The sequence below is a fragment of the Nelumbo nucifera genome, chromosome 2 (assembly GCF_055504915.1).
Source record: "Nelumbo nucifera cultivar China Antique chromosome 2, China Antique-T2T, whole genome shotgun sequence".
Classification (NCBI taxonomy): Eukaryota; Viridiplantae; Streptophyta; class Magnoliopsida; order Proteales; family Nelumbonaceae; genus Nelumbo; species Nelumbo nucifera.
Genome location: NC_142650.1, coordinates 18,722,019 through 18,743,116, shown reverse-complemented (window position 1 = coordinate 18,743,116; position 21,098 = coordinate 18,722,019). Strand labels below are relative to the sequence as shown.

The 21,098-nt window shown below is 37.9% G+C and overlaps 1 protein-coding gene across 12 annotated transcripts in view; it reads right to left on the bottom strand.

Annotated features, from left to right (window-relative positions):
* Positions 1-16,682, bottom strand: part of ATH9 (ABC2 homolog 9) — a 39,018-nt gene extending 22,336 nt beyond the window's left edge. For 4 of the 12 annotated variants that reach the window (XR_016082684.1, XR_016082683.1, XR_016082682.1 and 1 more), the window contains exons 1-15: positions 16,201-16,645; positions 14,960-15,114; positions 14,532-14,657; positions 14,295-14,390; positions 14,041-14,141; positions 13,836-13,872; positions 12,654-12,872; positions 11,821-11,932; positions 10,546-10,637; positions 10,273-10,452; positions 9,832-9,945; positions 7,710-8,150; positions 6,916-7,521; positions 775-5,690; positions 564-661 (exon numbers count right to left, since the gene is read on the bottom strand). Coding sequence is in view for 1 of the 12 variants with exons in the window: in XM_010255571.3 (XP_010253873.1) it covers positions 7,950-8,150; positions 9,832-9,945; positions 10,273-10,452; positions 10,546-10,637; positions 11,821-11,932; positions 12,654-12,872; positions 13,836-13,872; positions 14,041-14,141; positions 14,295-14,390; positions 14,532-14,657; positions 14,960-15,114; positions 16,201-16,384 (1,617 nt within the window). In the remaining 11 variants the exon portion in view is untranslated. The other 8 variants (XR_016082689.1, XR_016082688.1, XR_016082681.1 and 5 more) reach the window with 7 other exon arrangements.
* Between the last annotated feature and the right edge of the window lie 4,416 nt (positions 16,683-21,098).

Sequence of the window (21,098 nt, the reverse complement as noted above, 5' to 3'; positions counted from 1 at the left end):
ACAATTCAAGAATGTTGACTGAAAACCCATAATTCCTTTCCAAACACTTACTCCATTAGAAGTCTTGACCTCTTCAGTATCCCACAGTCCCACCCAAAACTCATACAATGCACATGAAAACAATTTTGCAAATTTAAAAGATGATAGCATACAACAATGAAAGGAACTTCAATATACAATCTCCAGCTTGTATTAACTTCAATGCAAATACCTGCGGATTTGGATCACAAATTCTTAGAGAAGGCTGAGGTGAGGTCTACAGAGCATGTATGAATACAAACACAAAATTATCACTTATGATTTATAATTAAGCAGTCACTCCAGAAAAGTTGACAATCAATGAAAGGTAATAGTTGATGTAGGGTTGTATGCAACTGAACTCAGCTTTAAAATCCCAACTATTGGAGCGGACAACACAAATCCCTTGAGTTTGTTTAGCAAGAAATTTATTCAAATTTATTTGAAGTATATTTTGAAGCAACTCCCAAAACATAAAGATAAAGTAGGGAAAAAAAAAAGCTTGCACTTCAGAGCTTTTTGAATGATAAAGAAAATAACAAAACCTTCCATACGCTGAGCACCCAATTAAAAGCACTGATGAAACCTTGGGTCCTGGATATGGCAAAAACTCTTTGCACTTGTCATGTAAGCATGGTATAACCTGAAAACAACAATATATTTTGAGTTTTTGACTTCAAAGACATATAATCTAAAGCAATCAAGATTGAAGTATAAACAGGTGGAGGCAGAGCTAAGATCTTGTCGTAATAGAACCTTAGAGTATGATGTAGAGATTTGGAATTTGAAAATTAGGGCCTTCAAACCAGACGCTTGTGATGTGGATCCCTATTCACATATCTTTTCTCTTGATACTTTTGCAAACTTACTGCACCAGTGTTTTGCTCTGTGCCTTCATGATTGCTTGTTCCCTGGCTGCCATTAATCTAGGACAGTGTGTATCTTGCAACAGTCATCTATTAGAGATGAAAATATCCGATACCAGTATATATAGCCTTATCTAGAATTGCTGTTTTTTTTGGCACACAAACAAAAGAAACTCCATTCATTTATATCATAATTACATTGTATCTCCTGGATTTAAAGAGTGCAAAAAAGATTTCTCATCCAATCTGGATGTTCAGCTTTGAATTCCGTATCTCCCTTTACTATTCTAGCTCTGTTAGCTATTTCATGAGCTACTTGATTCTTCACTCCAGATACATATATAGTTTGACAAAAAATAAGACTGCACCAGATATCTGACTTCATCAAACAGACCCTATTCATCCAATTTAACTGACTATTCATACTAGTTAAACTATTTACAATATGTTGGGTATTCATATAAAGTCGAACTTTGCTAATCCCAAAATCAAGAGCTTGCCTTAAAGCATAGTGAATAGCCCACCATTTGGTATGTAAAGGATTCTGAGCCTTGCAGTTTGTTTCTACTGCTGCAACAAATATATTAGTAGGAGAAAAAAATAACATATGCAGCAGCTGCATCATTATTATTAACAAATGACCCATCGGAAATATAGAAAAATATCATTTTCAAAAGTATTTGGATGGATTTCATCTGTACTGATTTTATGTATCTGCACCGCCTCTTTCTTCTTGTATGAATTGACATCTCCCTTGTTGTACTCAAGTTGGATCAGATTTTACCCCTCTGAAGATGTAGTTGTTGACTTCCTCTCATATAAATTTGGTGAAGATAATCCAATTTGTTTTTTTCTTTTGTTGACCTCTAAATTACTTTTCCATTCATCTATTATTTCTTGAAAAGTTGACTCTAGATATGACTGAGGATTAAATCACAGACAAGCACGATATGATAGAGAGTTTCTTCTTTCCCACTGCACAATTCACATTCTTTCTCATTTCTCATCTTTCTTTTACATGATTCTACTTTTGTTGGAAGTCCCCCCCCCCCTCCATACATGTCTTCCACATAAAAAGTTGCATCCTCGTGCATATCTTCAATTTCCAAATTTTCCTCAACAGATTGCTACCTACAGTTATATTGGACTGTTCATTAGTTTCTCATATGCTGACTTCACTGTATAAATCCCTCTTGGTGTATGCTTCCAATGGCAACTTGTCCCCCTGCTCCATTCTAGTTGGAAAAACATTCAATATAGCCTCCATTCTCCCCCTTTGAATCACCTTTCAAAATTTTCTTCGTCCCACTTTCTATCCCCATTCAACAATTCATTGACTTTAATCCATGGTTTACTTCCTTGTACACTATTTTTTCCCTTCGGGATTCCATCATCTAACATTGGAACCCAAGGATATTCAAAAGCCCATATTTCCCTTCCATCACATAACTTCCAAATGAAATTGTGCTTTACTTTCTCTTTTACTCTCAAAATCTATCTCCACCATAGAGATTGACCACTGGCTGGTTGTGCTTCAAATCTTCAAATATGTATGTTCCTTTTAAGTATTTTACCCTTAACACCTTTGCCCACAAAGCATCTTTTTTACTCATCAGTCTCCACAAATGTTTCAGCAACAAAGCCCGATTCCATTTTCCTTCTTTTTTTAAAATCAAGACCTCCCTCCTTCTTAGGCCTCACCATTTTTGCTCAAGCTATTGTCTTCATTTCCCACCTTTTCCACTCCACCAAAAATTTGCTTATCTCCTCCAAATTGTTAATTATTTTTCTTGGAATGAGAGTGGAATTCATTTGATAAATAGGAATTGTTTGGGCAATTAATTGTATAAAATTTGTTCTTCTTGCTTGCAATAGAGATTTTGCTTGCCACGGTTCGATCCTACCTTTGACTCTCTCTCTAACACCTCATTGAGCACTTAAGTTCTCCTCTTCCCAAACCATAATTTTGCACCCACATATTTATCATTGTAATCCATCTGCTTTAACTGTAAACATTGTCTTATATCTGATGTTTTCTTGGGAAATTTTTGCTAAAAAGCACTGCAGATTTCTGGTAATTTATGCTTTGACCTAAAACTTGGCTAAAAGTTTATAAAACCTCCCTTAATTTCCTGATTTGGTTCATTTCAGCTTTGCAAAAGATGATGTGATAACTGGAGCATGTCTAGCAATTTTGATTCCTTGTATATTCTTTTTTTCCTTCCTCTTGTTGAAGAGATGAAAAAATCTATAACCCTGTAATGAAAATATATGAGATTGGATCTCCCTGTCTCAATCCTCTTTTTGTTTTAAACCATCTGGTTTAAGTACCATTTAAGATAACTTAGAAAGATGTTGTACAGTGACTAATTAATTCTCTCCACTATGGTAAGAAGTTCATCTGCTCCATTACCTTGTGAAGAAACTACCAACTCATCCTATCATATGCCTTAGACAGATCCAATTTTATTGCCAACCATCAGTTTTGCCTTATTGTGTTCTCATTGTATGAACAATTTCTCTAGCAAGGATTATGTTGTCTACTATTTCCTTCTTTTAATAAATCCTGACTGATTTGGTGCAATAATTTCTAAGAGAAATTCTTGTAGTTGATTAGCCAAAGTATTTTACCACCTCATCTTTCACCACTTCCCAATATTTTTCAAAAAAGTAAGTAGTAAATCCATTTGAACCCGAAGCTTTATTAAGATTCATTTGGAATACTACTACTCCAATTTCTTCTTCTTTTAGTACTCCCCATAACTCGTCTTCTTTACTCGGTTCAACTTTGGAAAATTCTACCTTCTTCCAGTCAGAGTCTAATACCTGTTCTCCAATTTCTTCTTCTTTTAGTACTCCCCATAACTCGTCTTCTTTACTCGGTTCAACTTTGGAAAATTCTACCTTCCTCCAGTCAGAGTCTAATACCTGTTCCTCAACTTCATTGGCCTTTGAGAATTCCTTTTGCAGTTTTTCTCTAATTTCTTCATGACTTGTTAATTTAGTCTCATGCTCTCCTTTCAACCATTTAATACTGTTCCATTTCCTTCTTAGATTTACCATATTATGAAAAAATTGGTATTTTTGTTGCATTCTCTCAACCACAGCTCCCTCGGTTTCTGTCTCTATAGTTGTTCTTCATTTCTCAGCCACAGATTCCTGAGTTTTATTCACTTTGTTTATTGGACCAAGTAAAATTCGGGCCTATAAATCTCAAATTCATTAACTTTTGCTTCAGCTCTTCCAATTCTTTTGATATTTTCAATTCTTTTTTTTTTTTGTAAGTCATTGAAATCCCCCCATCAATAACCATGGAAGCCTATTAATGTTGCTAGTTGATATTATGTGCTCCCAAAATTTTTTTCCTTTCATTTTTAATATGAGGGCCATAAATAAATGGTAACTGCCAATCAACTGATGTAGGGTGATTTTTAATAATCAGTTCTATGCAACTCATAGTCACCTCCTTAACTTCAATATCAATCCCATCCTTCCAAGTACAAAGCAATCCTTCTCTAGTACCCTGAGGCGGCATGGTTATTCTTTCATCATATTGATGTTGTTCCACAAATTTGTATCCTTGTTCTTCATTTAGTTTTGTTTCTGAACAGAAAATTATATCCGGGTTCTATTGCTTCCTTTTTTTCCTCTTTCCCACCCCCACTCCTCACTTCCATTCCAATATCTTAATAATATTAACATTCAACTTGCTACTTGTAATCTCCACTACTAAACTGAGATGGCTGCGATGCTTAATACAAAAAACAAATGGCTGCAACTAAAGCAAGATAACCCAAACACTCACAGTATTTTTATCGAATATCAGGGTGGTTCTGTGAGCATACAGGATTTCCATCGAACAAAGGTAGGCATTCCATCGGCACAAGATAGGCTGGTCGCGGGGTCTATCTAGACGGTCCCTGCTCGATGATCCACGACACAAGATAAAACGCCGGCCCTTAGGCTGGTCGCCAGGAACTACAAGCCGGTGACGAATCTACCTTCCGTTGACGGAATATGATTTTTCTACCGGTTGGTCGCCAGATCTACAATCTGGTGCTGGAATCTACAGCCGGTCGTCAGATCTACAGGCTGGTCGCCGGATCTAACAGAGTGAAGCTAGTTGCCAAATCTACAGGCTAATGCCGTAGTTCAGGTTGAGGAGAAGACGCAAACCACAAATATTACAAATTAGAAACCCCTCTTCCCCAATCTCGAATTGCCGTTTACCTTCATATTCCAGAGAGTCTTCAGTGCGACAAGGAGGTGCCCGTGCGGGAACGACAAGAAAAAAAACAAACAATTTTGTAACTGATGCCGAATTTCTAAAGTTTCCAGTTTCTGATATTTTAGCAATCCGGAATTTCGGCCGTTTTACTTTGCTTTTCGTGGAAATATTTTCGCTCGCTTACCATGATTTGCAAAGGCCATGGTATTAACGGTACGATACCTTTCTACTGAAACTTCGCTTTATTTTGATGTGAAATTGTAATTACATATGATTTTCTTTTTGAAAGATACACACTATTACACTATATTAAGAAAGCGATAAAGAAATAAGGTCTTCAACCCTTGGTATCCCATCTTGATAATCATGAAAAACAAAAGACGACAAGCAGTGGAATTTAGTTATTTGGAATACTTTGTGGGCTGTACTATTATATACACGATTTACAAAAAAGAAGTTTACACTTCGAAAATTTAAAGTTAAAGATCTGCTTTTTGTTGAAGTGCTTGCACCACTTGTTTAGCATCCGCATATATACAAACTTCATGACAACTCCAGCTTGTAAGTTGCAGTAAGACCTGCATAATAGCATAAATCTCAGCTTGAATTACTGAGAAGACTTAGTCAATTCTGCCACCAATACTTTTCAAACAGGAAAGATTTTTAGACAGAATAATGAACCCATAAGTATATAACGAGTTTGAGATTTTGCCTGCAGAAAACACAATGAGGTCCGTAGTATGGTTGCTGATGACTGAAAATTTATCTATTGTGTTTCTTACTGTTGAGGCACCAGTGTTATCCGGGGGACAACTAGGGTGGATGATAGAATGATTAATTCTATGGAGCAGATTAATCGGCTGGATTAACTTATTTCTGAAAACTTTTTCATTTCTGGCATGCCAAATGTAATACAAGGCTGTAGCTATCCAAGCTAGCATGTTCATGAATAAAGATTTATCTGCTGTTTGGTTGTAAAGGTTTTGAATGCATAAAATCCATGAATGGTTTTATTTGAAATTTACTATACTGCCCTTCTATTTAAATTTGTCACGGGGCTGTATGTGTATATATTCCTCGTTTAATACATATATTTAAGGGAGAATGACTGATACTTCTAATGTCAGAATTTGTAGGTTCAAAGTACATTTGGGGTAGGTGTCAGCTTAAAATTGATGCCAATTCATGGGTGGATACGGGTGCATAGAGTGTGATATTTGGACGTTTTGAATGTTTATAGCTATGCAGTGAGAATCAAAAAATCTGCATTGGGTGTATCCGTACTTCTCATATATTTAATGCTATTGATGTTTTTTATGATATATTTAAATTTTTGTAACATATTCTCAATGCATCTCTTAAAGATATGACCTTTTCCAACTTCCAGGATGGCAGAATAGCCAACTCTTGAATCCAATAGCTAAAAAAAAATACACCATATTCACAACTTAGTTTCTGCCAATCGTGGGAAATAATGATAGATGAGAAGATCTTTCAGTTTTAGGCATCTGATATCTGGCTCTGGCCTGGTATGATCAGGCTCAAAGGAATAGCTTCTAGCTTCTCTGCATAGAAACGTGTTCTACCAGCTTGGCACGGAAACAAATATAAATATGTAGAGTGCAAAACCTTGTATTTTATATGTATTTGTATTGTACATATTTATATTTGTAAAGATTATAAATATAAATACATATTTGTATTTGTACTCTTTCCAAACTGAGCTTAAGATTGCCCATATAAGAGGCTTGCCAAGAAATTTAAGCTCAACCAAAACTGGAATGAATTGTCTATTCCTCTCACCTGTTTTGTTCAGACTGGAATTGGAATCAGAACCAGAATCAGAATTGGCTGGATTGGAATAAACTATTCACTTGACCTGTTTGGTTCAGAGAAGTGTTTGGTGCGTATAGCTTCTAGCTCGAGCAACTATCCTACAACAGCTTCTAGCTCGAGCAACTATCCTAGTCAAATTCTGAATCTTCACACCACCTTTAATCTCCCAAAGTATGTTGCTGCAGCTCTTTGGAAAACTCTACTAGGAAGAATTTTGTCTCTTCTTTCCTGTTAACTCTTTTTTGGTAACCTACTCAAACTTAAGGAACGGTAACCAAGATACACTGCATATAAACCTGATTTACAGAACCTCCATATGATATGAGACGATCTTCCTGATTGGAGAGGCTAGTCTCAAAAATTTCCTCATTACCTAACGCTTGCCCCAGGCTCCCCCAGCTATCTGAGGTCTTAGGAGGGGTGGAGAACAACTTTTGGCCTTTTTATTTTCACAAAGTGAGTGCTCTCGTATCCGCGTATTCGTGTAGGTGTAGTCATGCTCTGGAATAAAGTCCAATTGGAAACCGTAAATGAATCATTAGCATTCGAAGCTTTGCCTCTTGCATCTGCACTCTGCAGAAACAACTTTTAATCTAAATGTTTGTAAATCATCAAAGAATTCTTAATAAATTCCACAGTATATATTCTTTGGCCCCATCCATGGGGTTATACAACATGGCATCATTTTTTGCCTTTTAAGACAAATACAATAAAATAAATAAAACATTATTTGCTGTGACAAATAAGGGAAAATAACCAACATGTAAATCTGAGCTCACACAGCCTGCAGACTGGCTTGAAGCATCATGCTGTGCGGACAAAAAAATTGTGAGTGAAGAACAAAAATTGGTCTGTAAAAATATTCGCCTTTCAAAACTGTTAAAGCCTGTCAATTTTGATAAAACAAACCTGGGCTCCAACGAACCAACCTGTATGTCATAATCACTAACCATGAATCTGGTGAAGAATCAAAAGCAGAAGGGTCACTGTGGTATTAAATTTCACCAAGTCAAAGCCTTCCTCAACTGTAAAAGCCACAAGGCTATCTGCATGGTAAGAAGTCGAGCTTCCACCAACACCTCTTCCAACCATATGCATAGCCCTGACAAGAAGGATTTCTTTTGCAACAACTTCGCCTCAGTGACTGCATCTGAAGAAACTCTTCCAATGATCAAGAACGTCTCTAGGCTAGATCCCTGCAACTGTCGATGAAGCCGTGTCAGGGGAAAATGGTTCAGCCCAGATTTTCATTTTGCCATGCGAACCAAGGCATTTCTTACCATTCTAAGGCACACAACTTTATTAAAAAAATATATATAGCCATGTCCAATGAACTCCAACCTAAAAATCTTAGGTAGTACTTACTGCAGGATATCAGTAGTGCATAAAACATACATAGTTGAGATGAGGGAATGTTGAAAGCTTATCAGAAAATCTAAATCAACACACCAACTACCACCATATGTCAATCTGATGGTTCCTACCAAGGAAATTTTTGAAGGCCAAGACGAATTTCTTCAGATAACCTTAATTGATCTATCCACTTATATTCTCTTCCAATCACCAATGTTTTTTATCTAATGAAAGAATGCAACAACTTGATGGTTATTATACAATAATTTGGTTCATTTTTCACCAACAGGTCACATAGTCAAGAAATATTCATTGTGCACCTGCAGGATGTATGTCTACAATTTAGCCCATAGATGGCAATAAATATCAGATTCAAATGTTACAATTATTATTAGACATACGAATGAAATGTGACAATGGAAAAAGAAACAAGACCAATTGCAATGAAGCACGACAGCCTATTAAATATCCAATGAAAATTTTGGATTATGGACTAAGTAGTCAAACTTTTGCCCGTTACTTGGTGGAGAATTCCCTTGAATACTATTCCCCAAATCTTTTGGTTGTCCTCTGTTTCTGATTTCCTTTTCCATGGGATTCTCGGGTGCACACACACACAGAGTCAACTCCTAAGGAGGTTTGTATGACATGCTCATAACTGACACTAGGATATGGTACCTCCAAGCCTGTTCCTCTCAAGGATATCACTGACAAACCCAGGAATTGAACTACTAACTTAGCGCTTTGCATGACATTCTCATGTAGGTTCTCAACTTAGATCATATTTTGACAGTTGTAATCTATACTTTGCTGGCAAAAGCTATGGACTCCTTTAAAAGCTAAGCCACCATCAGTTGGTAAGAATTGGTCATGCTCATCATTGATTACTTAATAAGGATGGTGCACAGAGAGAGAGAATTTGAAGATGAAGAGGTGGAAGGGTTCAGGGATAGAATTGGATTTTTTTTACGTATGTCAAAAAGTTGGGGGAGGTGAATCAGCATGGAAGGATTGAGGAGGTCAAAAGAAGTTGTAGGAAAGAGAAAATTTTTTTTAATTACTGATCAAAAAATTTAATTTATAAAATTAAAAAAAATACTTGTTTTCTAAGCAATCAAAGAATCTTTATTACAAAGAAAATATTTTCTTCATGTGTTTTGTTTTTCTTTCCTCTTATTTTCTTTGATTCATTTTCTATGCAATCAAATCTAATACCAAAGAATTTTTTGCATTAGAAATTATTTAGATAGATAGATTAAAAAAAAAAAAACAAAAGTTGCGTTGTCTATGCTTCAAAACATTATTATGTGGCCAAGGGAGCACTCCTATAGTTTGGATGACTGAACTTTTCCAGCCTTTGTACTCACTCCATTTTCTCATTAATTAATGAAATTTATGTTGCTTATCGAAAAAGGGACACTCCTATAACATCATTACCAAATATTATGTCAAACAACTCTGAGGAGCAACATAGAATAATGTGATATTTTCAACAAATAGCATTTACTGAAAAGGAAAAGATGGCAATACCAGAGAATTATTGACTGCTCTTAGACAATCATTGGTCTTCAGCATTAACAGAATTACACGGGGCAATCTCCTTAGAAGTTCTGAGATCTGGGGGAAATACTGAGAAGCATACATCTGCCAAGAAAGAGAGAAAATAAACTGCATATTACAATGGTAGAAAATCTGTCTACTTTGGCCCAAATTACTGCAATGAGAACATTAACCCCACTTGTAACACGAACCACGATCATAAAATGCAGGAAATAAATAAAAAAGAAGAAAAAATTAATGAATACAATCCAAAATCACATACTGTATGAATACAATTACTGAGCTAGTTTTTCCAATGCAAATAATTATTGGTACAATGTCAGCCTGGATGGTGTCTTTTGGCATTTCACTTTCACCAACATTGGAGGGAGGGGGGAGTCGTTTAACAATGAGAAAAAGTTGGAGAATAACCTGCAGTTCTGAACGATCACTATCACTTCCTTGTAGAACCAGATGGTCAACAGCTGGGTCAATGACCCTATTCCAGGGTCTCATTGTAAGAATCCCTGCAAACAACGCACAGAGGTCCTCTCCAGCACCCAATTTCACACTATTTTCCTTTATTGCATTAGCATCAGCAAATATCAATGCCTGAAAAAAGTGTTACAAGACAAAGAAAGGAAATGTCAAAAAGTCAGAAACAGTTCTCTTTTTAGCATGGGTTCAGGAAGGACAATGCAATACCTTCCAGAGTGCAGCATAGTTGGTTCTAGTAGGAAAATCAAGCTCTTTGTATAAACCATGGTCAAGCAGTACCAACTGTGGCTTTCTCTTGCCTGCATATGAGAAGCAAGTATAAATTGATAGGAATGAAATTAACTGAGCTAGTTGTCATTGTTGTTTCTTTCAAGAATGAGAAATCTTGGATATGGTAGTTACCCAACAGATCAACCATTCTCTGTATGTATCTATGATATTTTGATATTTTGAATTACCTTAAAATTGTTTCAATCCAAACAATGATGGTTCAATCCACTTTTGCTTTATGGAGAATTGGAGATGATAGAGAAACCATCAGATAGATACCAATGACCATGACTAACAACAGATTAACTAATAAGAGAAAAGACAACACCAAAAAGGAGGAGTTTCTAACATGTTCATGATTTTACAATTAAAAGATGTTTCACCTTTCATATTTCAAAAACCTGGGGTGATAAAAAAAGGGTAGTCAAAACATATTTTTAATCCCTAAAGGCCCAAAGGGATTCAGATGGGTTTTATTAATTTGGTGTCAAACAGGGCTCAAATTCACATGTAGTTTAGATAAAGGTGATGGAAATGGCTATGATAATCAACATACCAAAAATATTTCAAGTCTATATACAGATCTACAAGTACAGTACAACATTAGGGAATGGCATAGTCTATAACTCTATATTGATCGTATTGATGTATGAGCAGGCAAAGAGGATCATGTGATCTAGGAGCACGTAGACAACTTCATGTCTACCAAAAAGGAGGGTCTGGAAGGAATGGAAAGTTGTTTCTCCATAAATGCTTTCCTTTCTTCCAGAGTTGTTTCTCCATGGTTGTCATGGAGATTGAGTACATGGAAATTGAAGGAACATCTCCAGACCATATGTGGAAGGCAATATGTTGGGGTGATAGATCGCGCTATTTCATTATTTTGTATTGACTTTACATGTCATTCCCTATTGAGAGGCTTCTTTGGGTTTATCTCCTTAGCTTCCAAGTTGGCTAGACAATTGTACTTTCTCCTATATTAATTATTATCAGTTTATCACTAATGAATCTTTGAAAATCACTGACAATATAAGGCATTTCTATGGTGTAAAAATATGGAGCAGAAATATTCTGGGAAGAATTCACTTTATAGCTACCTTGATGAGAGAGAAAATCAATATCAGAGAGGCTAATAAATAAATGCTGAAACAATTAAAATAACTGTTACAGTGGGGATTTAATTGGTTATGCCAACATAAAAATCAATCTTACCTAAAATGCTCCTCTTGCCAGACGGCAAAGGGCGAACCAGCAAGTTGGCAGCATGCGGATCACAATGTACAAACCCATGCTTGAAAATCATTTCCGCAAAGACTTGGCTAACCTGCAAACTTTAAAATTAGCACTTAGTGACCTGCTTTACACATTCTCAAAAGACAAAACAAAACAGAATTTATATGTGATGGCATCCATGGATCCAACCTATCAGTCCCATCTCCATGACACACATGCAGGAAACTTTTCCCTCCCCCATAAGACCCAACATCAATGATCTTTCTAACATTTTTAGGACAAAATTTGACCTTACTGGATCATCCATCCCCATGTATAATGTAATTTTTGTGACAGTCAGCACAAAATGTCAAGTGAACTAGCAAATAAATTACAGATAAGATGGTTAGGAGTACTACTGATTGAATACCTTTTTTACCTAGTGGATCCTTGAGTGAGAATAGAACTATGAAATGGCTGGCTAAACCATAGTTAATTGATTTGGTGGTTCATCTAATTCGAACATGGGTTTGCAGTTTGCAAAAACCTAGCTAGTTAAGGGCAGGGTTATATATATATTTGGAATCTTCACTTCTTATCTATACATAGAGGACATGATCGATATAGCTTCTGGTGGACCTTGTTTCAAGTTTTGAAGCCATAGAACACAACAGATATTTCAAACCTATACGAACCAACTTGTGACTTGGTTTGTGAGGAGCCAATTCACCAGTCAATGGATCAACTAGTAAATAGGTAAGGCTAGAAACACATTTATCTTGATACAAGTAGTCCAATAAGCAAAATTATTTGGTATGAAGTAACAGACTTACTAGTTTTGCAACTTCACTTGGTCGAATTCCAAGCCTTTGAATTGTATTGACATCATTTATTTCTGCACCATCTATGAATTCCATAGTCAACAATTTTGAGGTACTCAAGTTCCAATAAACCATTGGTGCATGTACTTGGTCTGCAAGATGTGGAGATAACCTCCTAAAATTATCCAAACATTTCTCACTGTTCTTGGCCTCAACCAAGAAATCCAATTCCTGAGAGCCACAATTGCAACTAATCAAAAAGAATATCCATGTTCTTACACTCTTTCGACAGTGTATATATTTATACAGAATGCGTGGATGCATATTAAACTATCAAGAGAGATGTCTAGTTGATAACACCAGTGCATACTTCGGATTTGATAATAGGGGAAATCTGTTTGCATGCCAGGGTGCATCACCCAACTTCAATAATGCTTAAAGATACGAAGCCCTATGAAAATAACACTACAAGACAACTTTGGCATACTTTTCAATGGATTCCACCATGTCATTTAGCAGTAATTAGGTCACACAATGGACCCTAGCATTGCTTGTTAGCATTCTAATGTTAAAGTCACATGACTATTTTGTTCTCTATTTTTCCCCTTTGCATAAATAACAAATTATAGAAAACAGCAATAGACGGAATTAAAATAATATGTGCATGTAAATAATCATTAAAAATTTTACCATGCTTTGATGAACACCACTCAAAAGACCAAGAGTAGTCAGAATTGGGTTAACTATAGGGGTTGTTTGGTACTGTGGTAGATGCTCATTCCATTCGGTTCTGTTCTTTTAAGTTCATGACATGTTCTAAAATGGGCTGGTTATGGAATACAAAATATCATAGATTTTGGAACACACCAAAATCTCATGTTCCAGAACACACCACACCTTGGGACACTCAATAAACATTAACTTAGTTTATTTTCACAAAAAATATTTATATTTTAAATCCCAATGCTTTGGAATACACCACACCACCATGGTACAGAACAGGTTCTGAGATCCATAACCTACCATTTCAAACACACCAGAACGGGGCCCAGTAGTATGGAATGCACCACACATTTCATGGCCATAGTACTGAACACCCCCCCCCTATATTATCTAGTACTGAAGCAACAAAAATCAAAAGATTTTCCTTTTTTTTTTGTATTGATGTTGTAATCAAAGATATTGAAGACTTGCCTTCGGTAAGCTTTCACGCATTTCAGCAACCAACCACCTACAATTGAATTTCAAAGCCTTTCAATTAATCAGGGGTGTTATAAATTATAAACAACCCACAAACATATGATAGGTAGCTATGTGCAAAACACAGATGGAGACCCACAGTTTTCTTGATAATTACACCAATAATAAATAAATAAATAAAAAGATTATCCAAAATTACCTATAATCAAATGTCGGGAAAAGCCAATGCAGGGTATTCACTATCAACTCTACAGTGGCATAATCTGCAGCCGCAGTATCTGTCATGTGAGTGTGTTGTACCTGTACATGATAGTATGAATGGAACATGGATGGAGAACTCACTTAAGAAAAATTTATTCTTCAAACCAGAAAGTTGCAACATTCAATATGATGTTATGATTGTATATTACTAGAAAAATGAAGGGGAAAGGAAGTAAAAATCGCAATAACAACCTTAACAGCAACTTTTTTGCCATCATGCGTGCAAGCAGCATGAACTTGTGCAAGGGAAGCACTTGCTAGAGGGACAGGGTCAAATTCATCAAAAATCTATACACCAAATAAGTGTTTGTAAGTACTGTAATATCAAGAATTAACCTCAATATTCCAACTGAACCAAATGATTCGCATATATTCAGAATATTCATAACGGAGAATCTTGACACAAGAAAATGAAAGGTAGAGGCATACTTCATCTGGCATCCCTCCAAGTTCCTTCTTGAACACTTCGCATACTTGATCATATGAAGAAACTGGACACCTATTCAACATGGAAGCCCTCATTGTCTGAACATATTCTTCAGGAACTAAGTACTCCTGCAAGGAGAAAATATGACATTTGGAGCCCAAAGACGAGGATTACCTTTTCATCTAAAAGTAAATGAAAATAGATTGATTGAACATTTACATTTTTACTAGATAATATAGCATTCTACTGTATATCAACTCTAATGATACCACAAAATATTTAGCCCATAATGATTCTTAAAATCCAACAAGGGCAATTTACTTTATCATATAATACCAACATAGGCAGCCTAGTTAAATCTAATTTGAGAAATAAAGATAGCATTGAAATTTCCCTTTAGCTATTATAAAAAAGAATATTAAAAGCATACCAGCTGACCAATGTGTTGACCAAGCTTGATATAAATTCCTCCATTCCTGAAACACAATTCTTGAAGCCTACGTGCACATCTAGTGTGGACTTCATGTTTGGCTCTTGACCTCTCAACACTTCCCTCTGGAAGCCCCCACAGCGAGTACTCATAATCTGACAACAGAGAGAAGAAATTTAAATCGAGACGCAAAAGCATGGGTATAATCTACACTCAGAAAACACCAGAAAGAAAACTCTGACTTTAATTGCCTGTCTAAACATAAAGCAACATAAAAAATACTGGAAATGTATACTCTCTAAAGTACCAAATATATCAAGAACAACAAAAGGTTCTGACTAGACAAAAGCAACTTTCTAATGTAAGTATGTGATGTATAAAGAACAGTTTAGGATCAAGGCACTCACTTTTTGAGGTGAAGGTAAAATCTGTAGGCTCAGAATAACTTTCTAAATATCCATATAACCTTGACACCTCAGGATCAAGGTGGACACACAACCTTGATCTGAACCCGATACAACCCCTAGTGGACACACAATTCTTCGATTGTAACTCATAAGTCACTCTATGAACCTTGATTGAGATTGACACCTCCTTATATAACAGAACAGACATGTTTATTGGACCAATCCATCATCCATCGTTGTGCTGATGACATGGTTTATAAAATATACGTCCTCTATAGTCTATACTAGCATCAACTAAATTTATCCAGAGTTACTATTCTTTCGGTATTATCACCTCCAATTAAAGGAACGATGTATTATGCATTTTCCAGCGAAAATGTTTAATTGTTCAGTGTTTGTAATGCAATAAGAAAAATGTAATTGTCCTACTAGTAATATGCCCTCTTAATGGTCCTCACCATTGGATCTGGATGTTCTTCAGGATCCTTGTGCTGGTGATCCTGCGGGCTGTTACACCGACCATTAATGGTGTAAGCATGAGTAGGTACTCCTAAGACGAGCGTCAACTAATTCGGACAATCATAAATTCAAAATAGCTATACAAACATTCACATGCTCCTAATATTTCAAACCTACTCAATTTTGTACCCGTGTAAATACAATTTCACCATTTTGTGATGAACTAGCGTCCAAGTTCTCTGTCTGAATACCTTAGTTAAACCCTAAACATATAAAGCTCAACTAAACGGGCAAGTTCGGAAATCTAACCCTGATCTTGAGATAGAAACCATAGAAATCAAATAGACAAAAAAGAATTCAGAGGGAGAGGCAAACCGAATGCCATGGTGGCAGCGGTAAATGAATCGCGAACGAGGCGAAGGGGAACAACGGTACAAAGCTTCAAGGTGGTTGAGGGATCGTCGGAGGTTGAGATCGCCGCCGCAGCAGCCCCGCCACCGAAGGCGGTGAAGGCCAGCGCTAGCTTCACTCGGGAGCGCCACAAAGATCTCGTGGCCATTCTGAGATAGCCCGATACACACGCAGGGGCAGGCAGACAGCCGGGCGAGAGGGATTAAGCTTGTACCGGTTTCTCAGGTCTCGCTTTGTTTGTCTGATAAGTATGGCAATAATCTCGTGATACTGCATTTAATACAATGTAATGACCCACCTCTACAAACCGTTTGATTTGCAGATACGACGTGTCAAGATTTATAATCTCGATCATGATCACATTCAGACTCGGCTGCTGAATTCCTCATTCGATGTCACACGGACTCGCGGTTTGGTTTGGAGCAACGAAGCCAAAAGCCCCAAACACGAGAGCGGGTAGTTCAGTTGGTTGGTCTTAAAAACTTGGTCGAACCGGAGGATCAGAAGCAGACCGGTTTTGTAAATATTTGCGGCTCGCCCAGCGCGTCAAATATTTGGCGCCAGTCGGATTGGCCCCCGTCGTGACACAATGCCGCAGGTTGGGGCTTGGGTCCTTGGGGCCTAGAACCCTCGTTAGTCGTTAGTCATAGTTAACACGATTCTTGGGAGTTCGGAAAAAGAACGTATGCTGCGAATGTAGATTTCCTCTATACAGAGTGGTCTTGACGGTTTCCGGCTTCTATCAGGGCACAGTCTATGCTCGCACCGTTCTTGCAGCATAAGAACGTGCCACGCGTCTTTTAATTCGTGTGTTGATTTAATGCGTGCGAAACGAATTAAACGGAATATCCCTCACGCCATTAGCTTTCCATTCGTTCCATTGCATTTCCTGAGACTTGCCAGAATCTGCCCTCGCCAGTCACTCTCATTCTCTCCTTCTCCAACCGGCGGCGACCAACAGCTATCACCGGCGATTGTTAATACCGGCGGTCGGAGAAAAACCTCAGGTATTTCGGACTCTGCCCTAATAGAAGCCGGACCCAGGAGAGAGAAGATTGTTCTGTCGAGATGTCATACATCAAAGGTCGTGGAAGTAAGAAATACGGGTGATGGAAGTGATGGAAAGTAGGAGCGGGAGGGTGTGTGTAGATCCGCTAACCGTGTGGAGAAAGACACTCTTATTCAGTTGTAATGGGTTTACGGTGATCGGTTCTGACAGATTGTTGGATTTTAGGATCGACAATTATATGGACAGTAATAGGGAACAGATCCTCCTCATGAACGGCTCAGGCAACCCCCCTCCTCACCATGCGTCGCAAGGTCTCTCTCTCTGAATTCTCAATTTTTTTCATTAATAAAAGAATTGATCTCAGTTCTCTTGTTGTTTAGCAGAAACTTATGACATTTGTAGAGAATTAGCTTATATTCAAAGTCAAGGAATCTGCGTAAGGAAACACATGAATCTTCTGAGCTCTAATTCATGTGTTTACACTACAGGATGATCTTCTTCATCCAACACCAGATTCGTTTACGTGATTGAAGGCTATTACTGCCAAAGATCGTGCCAAGTGCTCGATGAGTCGAGGAAGGTGATGGCAGAGATCAAGAGAAAGGAAGCCATGTCGCAAGGAGGAAGAGGAGGAATCTCTTTCGGTGTCGATGTCTTTCTTTTAATCGTATGATCCGGTTTCAATCTTGGTCTTGCAATGGCCCTCGTTTTACTTCTTGACCAAATGTTCTCTTGATTCCTTTTCGTTTATCAGATACCCAGAAAAAAAAAAAAATCAAAGAATCAATTAAAGGAAGAGAAAAATATTTTATGTTTCGAACCTGCACTGGGTCGGGAGTCAAAAAAAAGAAAAGTAATAGAATAGCAGAATGAGAGTGACTGGCGAGAGTTTAATTCATTTCGCACGCATTAACCAACGGACGAACGGTGCGAGCATGGACTGTGCCCTGATAGAAGCCGGACTCATGTTCCCCATGTGGCCATTAGACCTGTTCATGGACCGGGTAGCCCGATGGCCCGGCCCGCACCCCGGTCGGGCTTGGTTATGTAATTAGGCCCGCGGGCCTGACCTCGGGCCTAACACAGTAAGTCCGACTGTGTTTTGGGCTGGGCTCGGGATTTGTCAAAAAAGCCCGGCTCAGTATTATATATTTTATAAAATTTATAATATGTATTTTATATATTATATAAATTTTATATATAAAATACATAAATAATATAATATTTATTAAAATATATATTTATAATTTAATATATACATTTTTTATTCTTTTCTCTCTCTCTCTCTCTCTCTCTCTCTCTCTCTATTCAGACGCTTCAACAGTAGTAACAGTATGGGCTAAATTTCGGGCTCGGGCCCAGGCTCAGGCTCAGGCTTCGGGCTTTTTATGAGGGCCAGGCTTGGGCCCAAGTTGTAGGCCCGATGGTCGGGTTGGGCTCGGGTTCGGGCCTTAGAAAAATTTGTTAATACTGAGTGAAAGCCCGGCCCATGAACAGGTCTAGTGCCCATGTGCAGCTTTCAACATGCTTTGAGATACGAGTGAGTGAGTAAATGGATAGGTAGAATAAATGAATAACGACACCACGTAAAAAGCGGTGCATTAGAAAACGGCTTCTTATTTGGTATCATTTTTTTTTCAAAAAAATATTGTTTCAGACCATGTCTTATAAATCGAGAAAGTGTGGTAATGCCAAATTTAATATTTTTTTAGAAAACAGCTCTTTGCCAACAATGATGCAATGATGTGGCATCATCTTGAACATTGGATAATATAGACTAATGCTGAAAATAGTTCTATAGCATTGATATCAAACAAAACCAATGTTGCTTTCTCTGAAAACAGCATATGTGACAGCACCATTTCCAAACAAAAAATAAGAAAAAACGGTACTTACAACTCAAACATAAGAAAACGGTGTTGTGTTCATAGCACCGATGCCAAACATCTACTTTATTTTGGAACACTTAGGCTGGTTTCAAGGTCTAAGGGATCTAAGGGTTTACTTGGTCCCTACTCAAATCGATCTAAATCCAACCTAGAAATTAAATTTATCTTGAAATAAATCCTAAAATATTTTAAGGATGTGAAAATTTGAATCAAATTACTCGTGATTACAATGACTAAATTAAGACACTTAAATGATTTCATCATTTTTATTCCACTTAGCCATGTCTAGGAGTAGAGGTGTCCTGGGCGGCCCACGCAAAGTGCAGGTCGTCCCGGACCGTGCCTTGTTGTGTTGTGCTATGGGCTAGGCTAGCCCATGGGCCGAGCCTTGGGCCACGTCGAGCCATGCATCGGGCCAAAGCTATTTATTTAAAAAAATAACAAAAAACTTAAAATTTTAATTTTATATGAATTTTGATGTATAAAATTGCTTATATATAATAATTAAATAAATTAGTATAATAGAATTAAAAAATAAATTTATTTAATTAATATATTATACTATATTATTATATAATTATAATTTATATAATATTATATAAATATATATAAATAATATATATGGGTCATGTTGGATCGGGCTGCGGGCTGGGCCATGCCGGCACGTGGACCGCAAGCGTATCAGCCTGTGTCAGTGCTTTTTTTATGTTTTATTTATTTTTTTCAAAACCGGTTCAAAGGGCTCGGTTTAAGTCCCAACTACCCTCTGAACCATGGTCTGACCCGATACAACCCCTATAGGAGTGTATTGGGAAGCTCCCGGCATGATACGTATCGATACTTTGAATCTTAATCTGAACAACCACTTTTCTTAAGCCCTCTCGTTTTATTGTAACTCGTAAATATGTCTAAATGTTTAAGTAAAAAAGCATACCAGCTAAGAACGGAGGGGTTCCTCGATCGATGCGCCGATCTGGAGAGTTCTGGCTAAATCTTCCTTCGAGACCGGGATGTGGTCCGTCTCTTCAGTTGGCGTAGCTCGCTCCTCGGGATACTCCACAGGTCGCTCGAGCTTGACATCAGCCGCTATCTTGGCTTTCCCCTTGAGAGTGGCAACATAGCACTTGCGAGACTCGAGTTGCTCGCCTCGCACTACCCCTACTCCGTAGTCCGTAGGGAACTTCATGGTCAGGTAGCAGGTGGAAACCATTGCAAGAAGTGCGTGGGTAATAGGCCGACCTCTACGGGTACTAAGACTCGACCTAGTGGTCTGACCTCTTCTCCGCTAAAGCCCACCAGGGGTGTATCTGTTGGCTTGAGGTCACCTTCCTGGAGCCGGAGTTTGTCAAATGCGTCCTTGAACAGGATACTGAACCCCGCGCGCATCGTTGATTAGGGCACCGTCATGGGGCATCGTCGTTGATCCTCATCTTTATGATTAGGGCATCGTCATGGGGATACTGAACCCCGCGTGCATCATCCTTTGTAAAGAATATTGGATCTTCGAGTCTAGGTCGCTTCGGTGGATTCTTCTCTTCACGTTCCAGTTCACGAACTGAGGCTTTCCCTGCTGCCGAGGTGCAGCCTGCGACAATGGACCCGCCAGTAATCATATTGATTACCCCGCGGATTGGTCTCTCTTCGGGCAGCTGTCTCTGAGGCTGCTCACTCTGTCTGCTACTGGACTCTGGAGCATCTCTCCTTTGCTCCCCCTGTCGATCTGTCTGGTTTTTATTATCTTTTTGTACAAATTTTTTCAAGTATCCACGACGGATGAGCTCTTCTATCTCATCGCGGAGATTTCTACAATTCTCGGTGCTATGACCGTGATCTTTATGAAAATGATAGTAAACATTTATATTCCTAGTGGCGGGATCTCCCCTCAACCAAGGTGGCCACTTCACATAAGAGGCGTCCTTGATCACCATGAGGATTTCTCCCCGCTTCGCGTCGAGGGGGGTGTA